Raw genomic sequence first — 14,713 nt, 5'->3', positions numbered from 1 at the left:
CTTTTGTCATTATTTCCTTAATTTACATGCAGATGCTTAAGGGCTGAGTTACTGAGCTACACTGAAACAGTTCTAGAGCCAAGTTCAGTAGGGCTCTGTCACAGATTAGAGATGTGGAATCACAGATGTGCTTGGAAAATTCTGGGCCTCACAGCTACCCACTGCACATAACTACATTTGTATCTAGACCTATATTAGGGTGAATATGGTATGTCATTGCGTAGTTTATATCATCACTGGGAATTTCTACAACTTCTATGTTGAGAGTAGGGATGGCACCTGCTGCAAACTCACTAGGCCCTACAACGTCCTGTATGAGAATACTACCTTTTCTTCTTTGATACTGTTTCTGAATAGTAGTAAGCAATGGTTGGAGATTTACAAGTAGAGTCATAAAAGAGAACCTGAGGAAATGGATAGAAATGGCAGCCCAGACTAGGAGGAACATGAGCCTCCATTCCTGAGATTTTTCAACTCTGTCAATACAGTAAGTACCAGGGGCATCCTTCAAGCTAGAAATAGCTCTGCTTAGCAGAAGGCACAGTTGGGGGTGTGAATTTTACAATCGGAAGAGCTGGTGTATCTACAGGAAGATAAACATATATAGGCTGCTGACTATTAAGGCCACGTGACCCAAGGGACACAAGGCCCTACACAAGCTGGGATAAGGGGAAGAAGCTGACCTCCACCTAAAACAGAACCAGCTTTAACAGGTAACCAGATAACATGCTTCAGACAAACAGAAGAGTTGGGAAATGACACAAAGACAACGTTCAGACTTGAGGGCCCAGAGCTATGGCAATGCCTGAGGCTCAGCACAACCCAAAGGTAGGCCAAACCCACCAGAAAAAGTTAGGAGTCACTTTCTGGAAGGTAATAAAATGATTTCAAATCAACAGTCTTTAGGCATAATAAGTTTGGCAATCTACTGAGAACTAATGGGCTGACTCTTGAAACAAGAATAAGTCCTGAAAATCTCATTTTTGATTTACATGTCAGTAAAGACCAGGGATAAGGATTACTGACCTAATACTTTGGTAGACACAGCAAGATAGGGAGAAATGTAGGGGAAACTACATCCTACTTTGCAGCTAGCTTGGTGGGCTCAAGGAGGAAATGTCGCAAGGGAAACAAAACCCAGCTCACATCCTTGGCATGAACTGGAGAAAGAGATGAACACGAACAGTATACTAGCAGAATTGTGGTAGAAGGACTAGGTCTAATGACCTCTCAGGCCCTTTCTAAGAATCTACAGACTCTAATAATGTAACTAACATCCATCTTTCTCACATTTAGCCTTACGCTGTTTAACAGTCCCAATTATGGTTTCCATAATTACATGTGACCACAGACAAGGTAGGTCTGTGTGGGGAGTACAGTTCTACCAAGGCTGCATTTTTCCTGCCTGATTGTCAGTGACCACAGAACTGCTACAGAGCACAGGTAGATGGAGCTAGATCCTAACCAGTAACCAAGACAAGCATGTACTCTGAAGCCTGTTCTGTAAGGACTATCCCACCACACCACCAGTCCCTGGTCAACCACCCCAAGCTTGACACACCTTCTCTGCATACTTTTCCCGTTTGCGCTTGCGCTCTTTAACTCTGTTTGTTTCCTCCTGCTGCCGTTTTTCTTCTTGCCGGAGTCTCACTATTGAGAAAATTTTAAGAAGATGTAATGAACTACCTGTGGTAATCCTAATCCTCATTGTAAATCAATGATACTTTAATAAAAAGTAAAAAAAATAAAATTAAGGTGGTCATATTCCTTGATATTTATGTTTCAATGTATGACTATGCCATTTAAGGCAGACAGTCTTAATAGTTTGGGGTTCAAACCATGATTCAGTTTCATTATCATTGGCCTTATCTTGCCGTTATTCTTTTTCCTTTTCTTTTCAGCCTTTTAGTATCTCTGCATTGCAGAGATCAAGTACAACTGTAGAGGCCCAAAAGGTTTTTTAGAAGGTGGTGGCAAATGTGAGCACCTTAAGAAGGGAGCTTCATCACATTTTCTGATGTGATGCTGACAAAGTCCTCAGAGGTTTACAAGGTCAGTCTGAAACCCATTATTCTCAAAAGCCAGAAATACTGGGGGAAGAGTCTGTATGTTACATACAGCAGCGTGCTTTTCCAATTGCCTCATAAAAACATTTCTCTGAGCAGAACAGAGTAAATTCCTTACTGCTGAGGAGTCTAGGGATACGGCCTTCCTGGTACACATTTATTTGAAGTCATATTATTCCAAAACTACATGTGAATATGTAAATTTTTGCATTCTACTCTATAACATATCCCTGTTTGGGTTTTAACATAAAATAGTAACAACAACAACAAAATGTTTCTCCCCAAACACAGGCTTTGGCTTTGCCTAACCTTGGCACTCAGCTAAGGGATACTTCTACTTTTGGATGTTCAGGGCCAGAGAAACATCTTTATAAGGAGGAGAAAGCATTACTAAGTGGTCTAGAGAGTACGTACATTTTTTCTCCAACTCTTCATCATCTAGAAGAAGACTAACCACTTCTTTGGGTTTCAAGGTATCTGGTTTGAAATTCCCACCAGAAATCACCATCCGCTGAATCTATACCAAAACAGATCAAAACATCACCACCAGACATTCATTCCCTTATGGCAAATATCCAGAAAGAAACATCTTTCTCAATCTGTTCTTTTGGTGAGGCCCCTGGATTTCTCATTTCTTTTTCATTTATGTGGCTGGCTCATCCAAATCACTGGTCCAACAAAAAGGACAATGAGAACTTCTTTGCTTGGGACTGTTAAGTGATAGCTATAAGATCCACTGAATCAAGACAAACCCCCCAACCCACAAATGATCACTTTAGAAACTAGCAAATTTGGCATACAACGCAGAGGCTGATCACATTGAGAGTACTAGGGGAAAAGCAAACACCACTCCTTCTTCCCCTGAATGTGAAACTATGTCAAACGTGAGGGCCATGACTGGTGTCCTCTTCACATGAACAACAGCTGAAGTAGGTTGTACACACGAAGTGAGGAATGGCCAGGACAACAGACACTGCTTTTGTATAAGACATCATTTTATTTTCCGTTCAGGAGAAATTTTACTGCCTTCATGACCAATGAAAAGCAAGAGTCTGTCTTAGTCCAGTCAACATGGCTGGACTATTTTCTCTACCAGCACAGTATTTTGTCTTCTACTTACCTCACTCTTCTCCTTGGCTCGCTGCAGAATTCGTTCTTCAATGGTGCCCTTACAGATGAGCCGGTACACAGTAACCTGCTTTGTCTGCCCCAAGCGGTGGGCCCTGTCCATGGCCTGCTGATCCACAGTAGGGTTCCAATCACTATCATAAAAAATCACCTGCATAGGAAGGACAAGAATACAGCAAAGACTGGAGCACTCTCAGGGCAACACTAGGAATTCTGAGAGCATTCAAGCCACTCATCTATTGCAATAGTTCGATGCCAGAATTTTTCTTTTTTCTTTTGCTTTTTAGGGCTGCACCCGTGGCATATGGAAGTTTCCAGGCTAGGGATCGAATCAGAGCTACAGCAGCTGACCTACACCACAGCCACAGCAATGCCAGATCTGATCTGCATCTGAGACCCACACCACAGCTAGTGGGAACGCTGGATCCTTAACCCACTGAGTGAGGCCAGGGATCAAACCCGCAACCTCATGGTTCCTAGTTAGATTCGCTTCCGCTGAGCCATGACGGGAACTCCCAGATTTTTTTCTATGCTAGAAAAATGAGCAGATATCCATTCATAAAATCAATCATTCCTTCAACTGTCCTGGACAAAAAATATATACTCTGGGAGTTCCTGTTGCGGCTCAGTGGTAGGTAACCCGATTAGTATCCATGAGGACACAGGTTCAATCTCTGGCCTCCCTGAGAGGGTTAAGGATCTGGCAGTTGCCCTGAGCTGTGGTGTAGGCTGCAGACACAGCTTGGATTTAGTGTTGCTGTGGCTGTAGTTTAGGCCTGTAGCTGCAGCTCCAATTTGACCCCTAGCCTGAGAACTTCCATATGCTGTGGGTGCAGCCTTTAAAAAAAAAAAACAAACAAAAAAGGTATATATACTCTGCTTTTTTTCATTTAAAAGGAGGGAGTGGCAATTATATTAATAAACACTTTGGGGCAGTCATTGTACTAAGTGCTTTATATGTACTAACTCACTTAAATCCCACTACCACCGTGATTTAGGTACTATTAAAAAAAACCTTTTATAGATGAGGAAACTGAGGCACAAAGGAAGTAGGCTGTGTGATCTTTATCCAAAATCACACAGCCTAAATAAGCAGTGGGCCTGGGATGTGAGGGATGTGAAAGCCTTCTCTTCAACCCTAGGCTTACCTTGCTAAGAGACTTGACATGGCTTTCCTGGAATTTTCAGGTTGCTATTAATAGGGTCATTTCCTGTCTCTTAGATTCCAGGCAAGAAATGTTTAAAGGGTTCTCTGGAAGCTACTTCTAGTTTGCCAAACAAACAACAACAAAATGTGCCCCCCTTCCCCAGCTTTACAAGTGATCCTAAAACCAGTAGAATCCTGGGTCCTCAGCCCTGAGGCTACTTTCAATACAGTGGACCTCCTAAAAGCAAGCCACTTCAAAACGACCCTCATCTCTCAGGTGTCCTTTACATTCAACCACATCACCAAACCCAGCCAGTGCTTCTTCAGACATAAACCTATCCTTTCTATAGTGCACTGTCCTTCTCCTGGACCAGGCCCTCACCACCTACATCTGGCTCACTAATGCTTCTAGACTAGCAGGCTTCCAAGATCTCAATCCCCTTCTTCTTCAGTCTACTTTGGGTACCACTGGAGACCACTCCATCTCTCTGTTGATTATGCTGTAACACATCAAGCCCAAACTCCCCTCAATGATCAGGCCCTGCTATACTATGCCAACATCTTTCTCTTTTGTCAGATAGGTCTTTTCACTGTTCCTCACTTATATTACCTTTTTTTTGTATTGCTTCTTGCTGAAGTTTATGTTCTGACCTAGAATCAATCCTTCAACTCTTCTCTATTACTTAAGATTCCTTTGGGAGTTCCCAGGTGATGAAGCAGGTTAAGGTTCTGTTTAAACTTCACCACTTTCTGGAAGACCTCCTTGATTTCTCTTGCCTATAACACTGTCTCCTTTTCCTATTCCTCATGGATTCCTATCAGAAATAACAACTGCTGGGAGTTCCCATTGTGGCTCAGTGGAAACAAATCTGACCAGCATCTATGAGGACACAGGTTGATCCCTGGCCATGCTCAGTGGGTTAAGGATCTGGCGTTGCCTTGAGCTGTGGTGTAGGTTGCAGATGCAGCTCGGATCCTGCATTGTGGTGGCTGTAGTGTAGGCCAACAGCTAAAGCTTTGATTTGACCCCTAGCCTGGGAACCTCCATATGCTGCGAGTGCAGCCCTAAAAAGACAAAAAAAAAAAAAAAAAAAGAAAGAAAGAAAAAACAACTGCTGAAATCTGCTGAGTACTCGAAACAGATGTGCATACATATTTCACTATATTTTCAAAAAACCCTTACATATTTCCTTCATCTTATACATTAAGAAGAGACTGGCCTGAGTTCAGTCTCCTTCTACAATCTGCACTATTAGCAAAACATTGCACTGCCTACCCTGGTCCAAGTTCCATTATCTCCTATAGGTCTCCAATTATTTCATGTATATTACATACTTAAAAAAATCTTCCTATGTAGTCTGATTTGAGGACAGATACTACCCTCCACTAAAAAGGAGAATTCTACAAATACTAATCAATTGACACTAGAATCTCTAAGGCATGATCAAAACTAGACAGGGCCGAAAATAGAAACTGAAGAAATGATCCATTTCTCTTGACACTGTTCCTCTAGATGCATTTTCCATTCCTTAACTCTATTCCTTAGTAATTTACTTATTTTCTTATTTGAAAACAGAAGCAATTCTCCTGCCATTTTCTGAAAAATTCACTTTGGGCGAAGACAGATAAAGGCATCAGCATTTTCAAAGCTCTTGCCTCTACTAAGGTCCCCACTGGATCTTTCTTATGGTGTTCCTTTTGTCTTGCTTTCATAGGAGGTATAATCCCTCAATTTTTAGGGTAGGTAGAATCCTTGAGGAAAAAATTATAACTGCCTGCCGAAGAAAAAAAAACCATTATGAAAGCTTATTGTTAATTCAGTGTCCACAGATCTAGGATTCAGAAGCGTACAGTATCTGTCACTTGTAGAGGATTATAGCAAACCTGACCACAGAACATTCTTGAACTTTAATAGGATATGTAAAATTCTAGAAAATTCAGTTTAAACTTTCAGGGGGAGCAAAGGAAGAGAAGACAGTTAATGAAGATGAAACTTCCAACTGGACTGGGGGGTGGGGTGGGCATTATTTACCCAACATATCTAACATGACTACATATGTAGTCATACATAGGAAAATGAGAGTTGATGTCACACTCAAAAGATAGTACCTTTAGCAGTCCAAGCCTGAGGCAATGGTTAAGCGTGAACTCATAATGGGAAATCCTATACTATGAATCATTTCATAGATGCTTCCTCCATGTTCATATTTTTTTCATGGAAGTCTCGGAGGCAACTTCACTTGAATCAACTTAGCTTCTTTTGAGATCATAAACAGTAAGGAGATTAAAGGAGACAGGTTTGCAATTTAACTTTAAAGTCCCCTCTTCATTCATCTAATCCATTCAAATGGATTAAAAGATGTGAGGAACTAGAGTGGAAAAGAGAATAAAATAAGATTCTACTTGCCCTATCCAATAAACTGTTGGTATCTTGAAAGAAAGAAAGAAGGAAAGAAAGAAGGAGGAAAGGAAGGAAAGAAGGAAGGAAGGAAGGAAGGAAGGAAAAAGATTCTACTCGGGAAAAACAATACGAAATATCTATAAGCTAGTATATTAAGCTAAGAACAAGAGAGAACTAAAATTCAAGTTAGACATATAGTTATTATCTAGTTTGACAATAAAATGAACACTGAATCGACCATGACATGAACTCAGGGAGAGGAGTTCAGGGGAGACAAAGCCCACCAGAGTAGGAGAGAGATGACGCCTGTATTTGGTAGTCAGGTTTATGGACCTCAGTGAGACATTCTAGAGAAAAGCAAATAACAATGAAAGAACTACAACAACTGACTTAACTAAGAAAGATTAAAGCTAGTCAATCCACAAAGCGTGGCCCAACAATGACTAAGGGGAAATATATTAATTGTCAGCATCTTTCTGAACTTGTAAACACCAAGCTGGGCTAGCACTGGGGAGGGCTGAGGGGGAAGGGCAGCAAGGGAAGGAGGTGAGAGTTGAGGTGGGGCGGAGGCACCTGGCTATACAGGTCTATGAGAGAGTTTCAGGGGAGGTGAGAGTGAAATGGAGAACATGAAAATTTTGAGAGAAACTGGAAAAAGTTGGACCAACACTTGGAGGGTGGAACTCTTCCCCCCCCCCCCAATAGAATGGGTGGAAGTTCAGTCCCTTGGGAGGGCTGAAAGCAGTCCTATGTTGTCTCACGGGACACAAGACTTCTCACACCGCTACTAAAGGACAAAAGCTCCTCAATCTCTCTCTGCACATAAACATTTAGAACAGATCTGACACAGAAACAAAACCAACAGCACAGTTTATAACAATCCCTGACTAAACAATGTCAAATGCAGAGACTCCTACTTCAGGAGGGATACACAAAGAACACAGGCGGTAAGGAGCAGCTGCTATTAATTTCATACTAAAATCACGTTCTTACTAACAGGGAGAGCCAGACAGAGTCCCACTGTTTACAAATTCATGTTTACATGCACATTCTCGATCATAAGACATTAAGTTTTTCTTGACATTTTAGGCTGACGAACCTCTTCCTTGCCCATAAATGGTTCCAGGGAATCTTCCAGAGCTAAATAAATCTTAGGACAAAGGAAAAACGCCAGGCAAGCAGTTAAGCTTATTGTTTCTCTAATAATACTACAGAGAGTAAGTAAAACTTGACTCCATACAGACCATAACCTAGGAACTCATTTCAGTCTTGCGGTCTCATTTTTTTTCTGAGTAGTATTCCAGGAGGTTCTAATTTACAAGTGAGTCCCTAAGCCCTCCTCTCAAAATTAAATGTAAATTATTTTGGAACTGGGAATTCAGAGTACTCAGAGGCTGTCTCTTTAGGCCCCAGGGTACATAAATTCCTATTTCTATTCCTCTTGCTGTGGGGCTAAGGGCCTACTTTGGTTCTTTCTGACTGGCAGGAACAACTTACTTGTATAAGGCAAACTACGTGAAAACTAGAAGCATGGTGTAGATCTGCCCCCTCAAACCCAATGATTTTTTTGGCCACTCAAATGAATGACTAGGGGAATTACTCCTTAAGAAACTACAGACCGGAGTTCCCATCGTGGCGCAGTGGTTAACGAATCCGACTAGGAACCATGAGGTTGCAGGTTTGATCCCTGCCCTTGCTCAATGGGTTAACGATCCGGCGTTGCCGTGAGCTGTGGTGTAGGTTGCAGACGCGGCTCGGATCCCGCGTTGCTGTGGCTCTGGCGTAGGTCGGTGGCTACAGCTCTGATTCGACCCCTAGCCTGGGAACCTCCATATGCCATGGGAGTGGCCCCAAAGAAATAGCAAAAAGACAAAAAACAAAAACAAAAACAAAACAAAAAAAAGAAACTACAGACCAAACCTGAGATACGCAGACTGAGTTGAAGGGAAAGGTAGTTTAATCAAAAGAACCAGTGCTTGACTTCCTCAGATGATCTCATCCAGCCCCATGGCCTTAAATGTTATCTATGACCTGATGATTCCAAAATACATCTTCGGCCTCAATCTTTCTCCTAAACTCCAGACCCTACTGCCTGGGTGACACTGCCACTAAATGAACCTTCAACTTAACTTACTCTAAACCAAATTTTTTTTTTTTCTTGGTCTTTTTGCTTTTTCTAGAGCTGCTTCCGTGGCATATGGAGGTTCCCAGGCTAGGGGTCTAATCGGAGCTGTAGCCGCCAGCCTATGCCAGAGCCACAGCAGTGTGGGATCCGAGCAGCGTCTTCGACTTACACCACAGCTCAGAGCGACGTGGGATCTTTAACCCACTGAGCAAGGCCAGGGACCGAACCTGCAACCTCATGGTTCCTAGTCTGATTCGTTAACCACTGAGCCACGATGGGAACTCCCCAAAACTTTTTTTGCTGCATCCATGGCATGCAAAAGTTTCCAGGCCAGGGACCGAACCCATGCCATAGCAGTGACAACACAAGAACCTTAACTGCTAGGCTACCAGGGAACTCCACCCCCAAACCAAACTCTTTTTGATTTCCCCTCTCAAACCTGTCCCTCCCCCTTCCTCCCCCTTAACCTGCAATTGCTATCTCCATCATTCTAGGTACTCAGGTCAAACATGTTGGAGTTTTCCTTGATACCTCCTGCATCATCCACATACAATGTAGCAAACCCCCACCGGCTGTGCCTTCAAAATATATGCACATTCTAACAATTTCTCATCCCCTGCACTGATTAAATCCTGTCAAAGTCACCATCATCTTGTGTCTAATTCCTAAATGACCTTCTGCTTCTATTCTTCTTCCTGTAGTCTTCCCCACCCTACCCCTGTGAAGCCAGAATGACACATTTAAAACTCAAGTGAGGAGTTCCCATAGTGGCTCAGCAGAAACAAATCCAACTAGGAACCATGAGGTTGTGGGGTGTGATCCCTAGCCTCGCTCAGTGGGTTAAGGGTCTGGCATTGCCATGAGCTGTGGTGTAGGCTGCAGATGGCTGTAGGCTCTGATCCTGCGTTGCTGTGGCTGTGGTGTAGGCTGGCAGCTGTAGCTCCCATTTGACCCCTAGCCTGGGAACCTCCATATGCCGTGAGTGTGGCCCTAAAAAGCAAAGTATACAAAGAAATGAAACTCAAGCGAAAACGTGTTCCTCCTCGGTTCAAATTCCTCCAGGAGTCTCCCACTTCAAAACCCTAATCATGGCCTATTAAGCCCTACATGATCTGCTTCTGCCACACTCATTTTATACCACTCTCCTCTCATTCATTCCGTTCCACCTACATAAGTTGCTTGCTTATGCCAAGAATGAGGGCTTTGCACTCCTTTCCTCTCCCTGGAATGCTCTTCTTTCTGCCGGATAATTGGCTTGCCTTTCTCACTTTCTTCAGATTTTGGCTCAAATGTCACCTCATCAGAGAAGCCTTAACAGCCCATATAAAATAGTAACCCCTGATCATGAGTGGGGTTTTGAAAAACAATCAGAAGTTTACTAGGTGGTGTGTACAGGAGAATGATTTAGGCTGAGGGAGTCCTTTATGTAACATTGTGATATAGTATGACATGTTTAGGAAACAAGTGAGGCATGATTTCTGAAACATAAACTGTGAAAGTAGTAATAGTCTAGCAATTAGCCTGAAAAGGGAGATAAAGGCCACAAAATGAAGGGTCTTTGTAAGTGTAAAAGCTTATCCTTTATCTTGTAGATGATGGAAACTCCCTAAAAGAGGTTTAAGCAAGGGAGCAGCATGGTTAATAAAGAAGGGTATGAACAAACTAAGAGAAGAGGTGGGGGCTAGGACCTGAGACTGGAGTTTAAAAGATTAGCCTGGACAAAGTGATGAATCCTGTACTCACATTAAGAGTATGACTAACTTGGACAGTACACTTGATAAGCAGAGGAGAGAACCAAGGGGAAAAGACAAAGGCAAGTTTCTGACATGGCACCAAGTGAACTACCATGTTGGAGAACCTACAAGAGCAACACCTACCACCAATGTCAACCTTGTCTTAAGATGATTGAGACTGATGATGTGCACAGTAGATACAGCATCACCCAGTCATCCCTCCAGCAGTTCTCAGGCCCTGGAACCCTGCCCCAACCTGGTTAACTGATGGAAGAGGTTAGGATGCCGAGGAAGGAATAGCTGAGTCCTATGACTGACATTCTACTTGGTGATTATAGAATCTGTTTTTCATTCATAGACACAGCCTGGAAGTGGAACCAGGGGAACATGGGATCTGGTTCCAGCTCTATTGTGAATTTATTCAAGCCTCTTCACCTTTGTACTTCATTCAATTCTCCATGACTCTCCAGAGTTTGCATGCACCTCATATTTGTAGGGATTTTGATGCTCTGTATTTTACAAAGGCGCACCAAAATGAGCACATTAAATGACATTTTTTGAGTCTTACCTTACACAAAACAATTTCCCATTTATTCATTTTTATGTCTCAAGGTTACTGAAATTGTTATTAAATATATTTGAACCCTAGGAATAATTCTGTAATACAAAAGGAATACTCTTTTCTTTTCCCTTTCAGATGCTGAAGTATTCCTCCAAGGAGACTGAGTATGAAAGGATAGATAATTTGATGGAAAATATTCTTATTTTTTAAACGGATCAATTTTATTGCTCTCCAACCACCTTCTGAAGTTCAGAATACAAAAACATGTATTTTTCCTATGATGGAATAATGCATAAGAGTAATAAAACAATCCTTTTTGATTTGTTCAATTATAATTCCTAAACAAACAAATATGGTTGGCTGAATTGACTGATTTTTTCTGTTTTTCCTGGTCTTTTTGCCTTTTCTAGGGCCGCTCCGGAGGCATATGGAGGTTCCCAGGCTAGGGGTCCAATTGGAGATGTAGCTGCCGGCCTACACCAGAGCCACAGCAACACAGAATCCGAGCCGCATCTGCAACCTACACCACAGCTCAGGGCAATGCCGGATCCTTAACCCACTGAGCAAGGGCAGGGACCGAACCCGCAACCTCATGGTTCCTAGTCGGATTCGTTAACCACTGAGCCACGATGGGAACTCCTGAATTGACTGATTTTTTTTTTTTTCTCAGTCTGTTTATTCACTGACATATTCCAAGTGTTTAGAAGAATATTAGACACATAGTAGGCATTTACTAAGCATTAATGAATGACTGTATGTAAGAAACTTATTCCATGGGAATGGAGAAAAATTCCAAAAGGAAAGCTAAAATGTTCCAGTTCTAGGCAAAGTACAATGCTATCTTTTAACATAACAAGAGGCAAAGAAACAGCTTGGTGACACAAAATAAAAGGTAATACCAACTGAACAACATTATTTACAGTAGGAAAACTGCATATTCAGTGCATTTTTGTGCTCTCATTACTTACTGTATCTGCAGCAGTCAGATTGATACCCAGTCCTCCAGCTCTCGTACTTAGCAGGAACACAAAAATGTCATTCCTGCAGAAGAGGGAGGGATATTTTAAAAGGAAAAACTGAAATGGGAAAGTGACATGTGGCAACAGAGAGGGATCTCTGGATACAGAACAGTGTCTAAGGCCTAGAAAGAGTTCTGGTGGTTACCCAGACCTGGTCCATGTTTCTCTGACACACTGTACAAAGGTGCCCTGCTGCTAAAATCAAACTATGGCAGTCGTCTTCCAATTTGCAGATAAACTTTTGCTGCCTACTAATACTGACTCATAGGCAGTGTAATTTTAAACATCTGGCAAACATGTTTAAACAAAAATATGCGACGGAAGTAGACAAATCTCTATGTAAGCCATGTTTTTAGCAAGTCAAACCATCCCTTGTTTCTAAAGATGGGACAAATATGTCAGTATTTCTTGATATTTTCCCCAAGAATCATGACTTCCAATCATCTGAGAACTAGTGCTTATAACTCTAAAGCACTCAATCTCATATGAAGAAAGTCCCAGAAAAATGGTCTGAGGTCAGGTTTAAGACCCCGGTTATGGGAGTTCCCACTGCGGCTGAGCAGGTTAAGAACCCAACATAGTGTCTATGAGGATGCAGGTTCAATCCCTGGCCTTGCTCAGTGGGTTAAGGATCCAACATTGCTGCAAGCTGTGGCACAGGCTGCAGATGAGGCTCAGATCCAGTATTGGCCGTGGCTGTAGTGTAGGCCAGCAGCTGCAGCTCTGATTCGACCCCTAGCCCAGGAACTTCCACATGCCATGGGTGTGGCCATTAAAAAACAAACAAACAAACAAACAAACTCAGGTTACGACTTTTAAGTATTAAGCTGAATTTAGCTAGGATCAATCCATGAAGACAGGCTGGAACTGAAGAACTTTTTGATGAATGCCAAAATAGCCCATAACAGAAATGATAAGATAAGGTTTCCTCAATTTCCCTCTACATCCTACCTCCTTTTGAAGAAACCTAGAATTACATATAAGTCAGTAGGGGTCAATCATTCAGGTAGCAAACATTTACTGAATATCTTCTAGGAACAAGGCCCATGCCAGCTCACAAAGAGCAGACTCTGATTGTAAGATTTATCTATGTGCGCGCGCGCGCGCGCACACACACACACACACACACACACACACACACACAACTAGGGGGCTCAGTCTGAAGCCAGTTCTTGCAGATAGCATAAATACATTTTAAGATTATCTTGCATTTTCATGTTCCTGCCACTTGAGGTTATCTTCCAGAATATTCTAAGGGAAAGGAATTGCATTACACTGGTGAACAAACTTTAGAGTCCTCTAAATCAAGCTACTGAACCACAGTAGCTTTTCTTTATGACTATAATAATAAAACTGGAAATTCACTGACATGGTGTTATTCAAATTGCAGGTCACATCCACCATTGGTAATGAAATCAGATTTGGTCATGAAGTCAGTTTGGTGGGTCTGGACCACATAAAGAAATAAATGAGGAGTTTCCGTCGTGGCACAGCGGAAATGAATCCGAGCAGGAACCATGAGGTTGTAGGTTCAATCCCTGGCCTTGCTCGGTTTGTTAAGGATCTGGCGTTGCTGTGGCTGTGGTGTAGGCCAGCAGCTGTAGCTCCTATTAGACCCCTAGCCTGGGAATCTCCATATGCCGCAGGTGCGGCCCTAAAAAGGACAAAAAGACAAAAAATTAATTAATTAATTAATTAAAGAAAAAAGAAAATAGATTAGAAAATTTTATAATACATTACAGGTCATATAAGGATAAATTATTTTGTTATTTCAGATATGGTATATATGTACTAAATCCCAATGTAAAATGAATTTTATTCTGTGGGTTCCAGTTTAAAAAAAAAAAAAAAGAATCTCACTGACATCAGGATGCTCTTATCCCATGATGCTGTTCTTCCTTGCTAAAGTCACTTGACTACTGAAGGTCTGTTTCCCAAGCTATAAAATGAGGGTGCTCTGAATATAACTGAAGTGACTAACTGATGACATATCAATGGCAAACATGAATACCAATAAAGGAACTATTCTGAAATAAGTATCCTGGTTAATCACTAAGCTGGGTAGGTTCTAGGAGAAATCTGTCCATTATTTGGATTCAACTAAACACAACTTTCCTAAAGGCAAACATGGATAACAGATCATGTTTGGAGGTCTCTTGCAGGGCATAACTCCAAAAATTCTGTACTCTCATGAGAGTTCTGCTTGTTTATCCTTGAATTTTATCATAAAGTTCAATATTTCATAATTGTATTTATAAGATTTCATCTTTCATGGCTAAATCATAAAGGGCAAACCAAAAAGCTAAAAGGCATCTGCCAGTTTACAAATTTCCCATAGATATGGGATGATGTAAATGGAAGTGTGACACCTCACAGCCCATAGGAGAATATTTAACCACAATAAGGCTTCAAATAAAAATTGATAGAGCTCTCCAGGGCCATACTAATCTCTATAGAATAATCCTTCCCACTGTGGCCTTAAGAAGATTGCTCAAGGAGTTCCTGCTGTGGTACAGCAGGTTAAGGATCCAG

General features: G+C 41.8%; 1 protein-coding gene across 4 annotated transcripts in view; it reads right to left on the bottom strand.

Annotated features, from left to right (window-relative positions):
• The window catches only part of INO80 (INO80 complex ATPase subunit), a 141,111-nt gene that overhangs the window by 6,131 nt on the left and 120,267 nt on the right, over positions 1 to 14,713 (bottom strand). For all 4 annotated transcript variants that reach the window (XR_014813106.1, XR_014813107.1, XM_003121588.6 and 1 more), the window contains exons 29-32: positions 12,131 to 12,203; positions 3,187 to 3,345; positions 2,481 to 2,583; positions 1,562 to 1,650 (exon numbers count right to left, since the gene is read on the bottom strand). Coding sequence is in view for 2 of the 4 variants with exons in the window: in XM_003121588.6 (XP_003121636.1) it covers positions 1,562 to 1,650; positions 2,481 to 2,583; positions 3,187 to 3,345; positions 12,131 to 12,203 (424 nt within the window). In the remaining 2 variants the exon portion in view is untranslated. The remainder of the gene's footprint in view (positions 1 to 1,561; positions 1,651 to 2,480; positions 2,584 to 3,186; positions 3,346 to 12,130; positions 12,204 to 14,713) is intronic.

The sequence above is a fragment of the Sus scrofa genome, chromosome 1 (assembly GCF_054392235.1).
Source record: "Sus scrofa isolate SSC_HxYL_T2T_F1_AM1 chromosome 1, Sscrofa_HxYL_maternal_Yorkshire_Landrace_v2.0, whole genome shotgun sequence".
NCBI classification, from domain to species: Eukaryota; Metazoa; Chordata; class Mammalia; order Artiodactyla; family Suidae; genus Sus; species Sus scrofa.
Note: the sequence above shows the minus strand (reverse complement) of the source record. Positions and strands in the feature narration are given on the sequence as shown.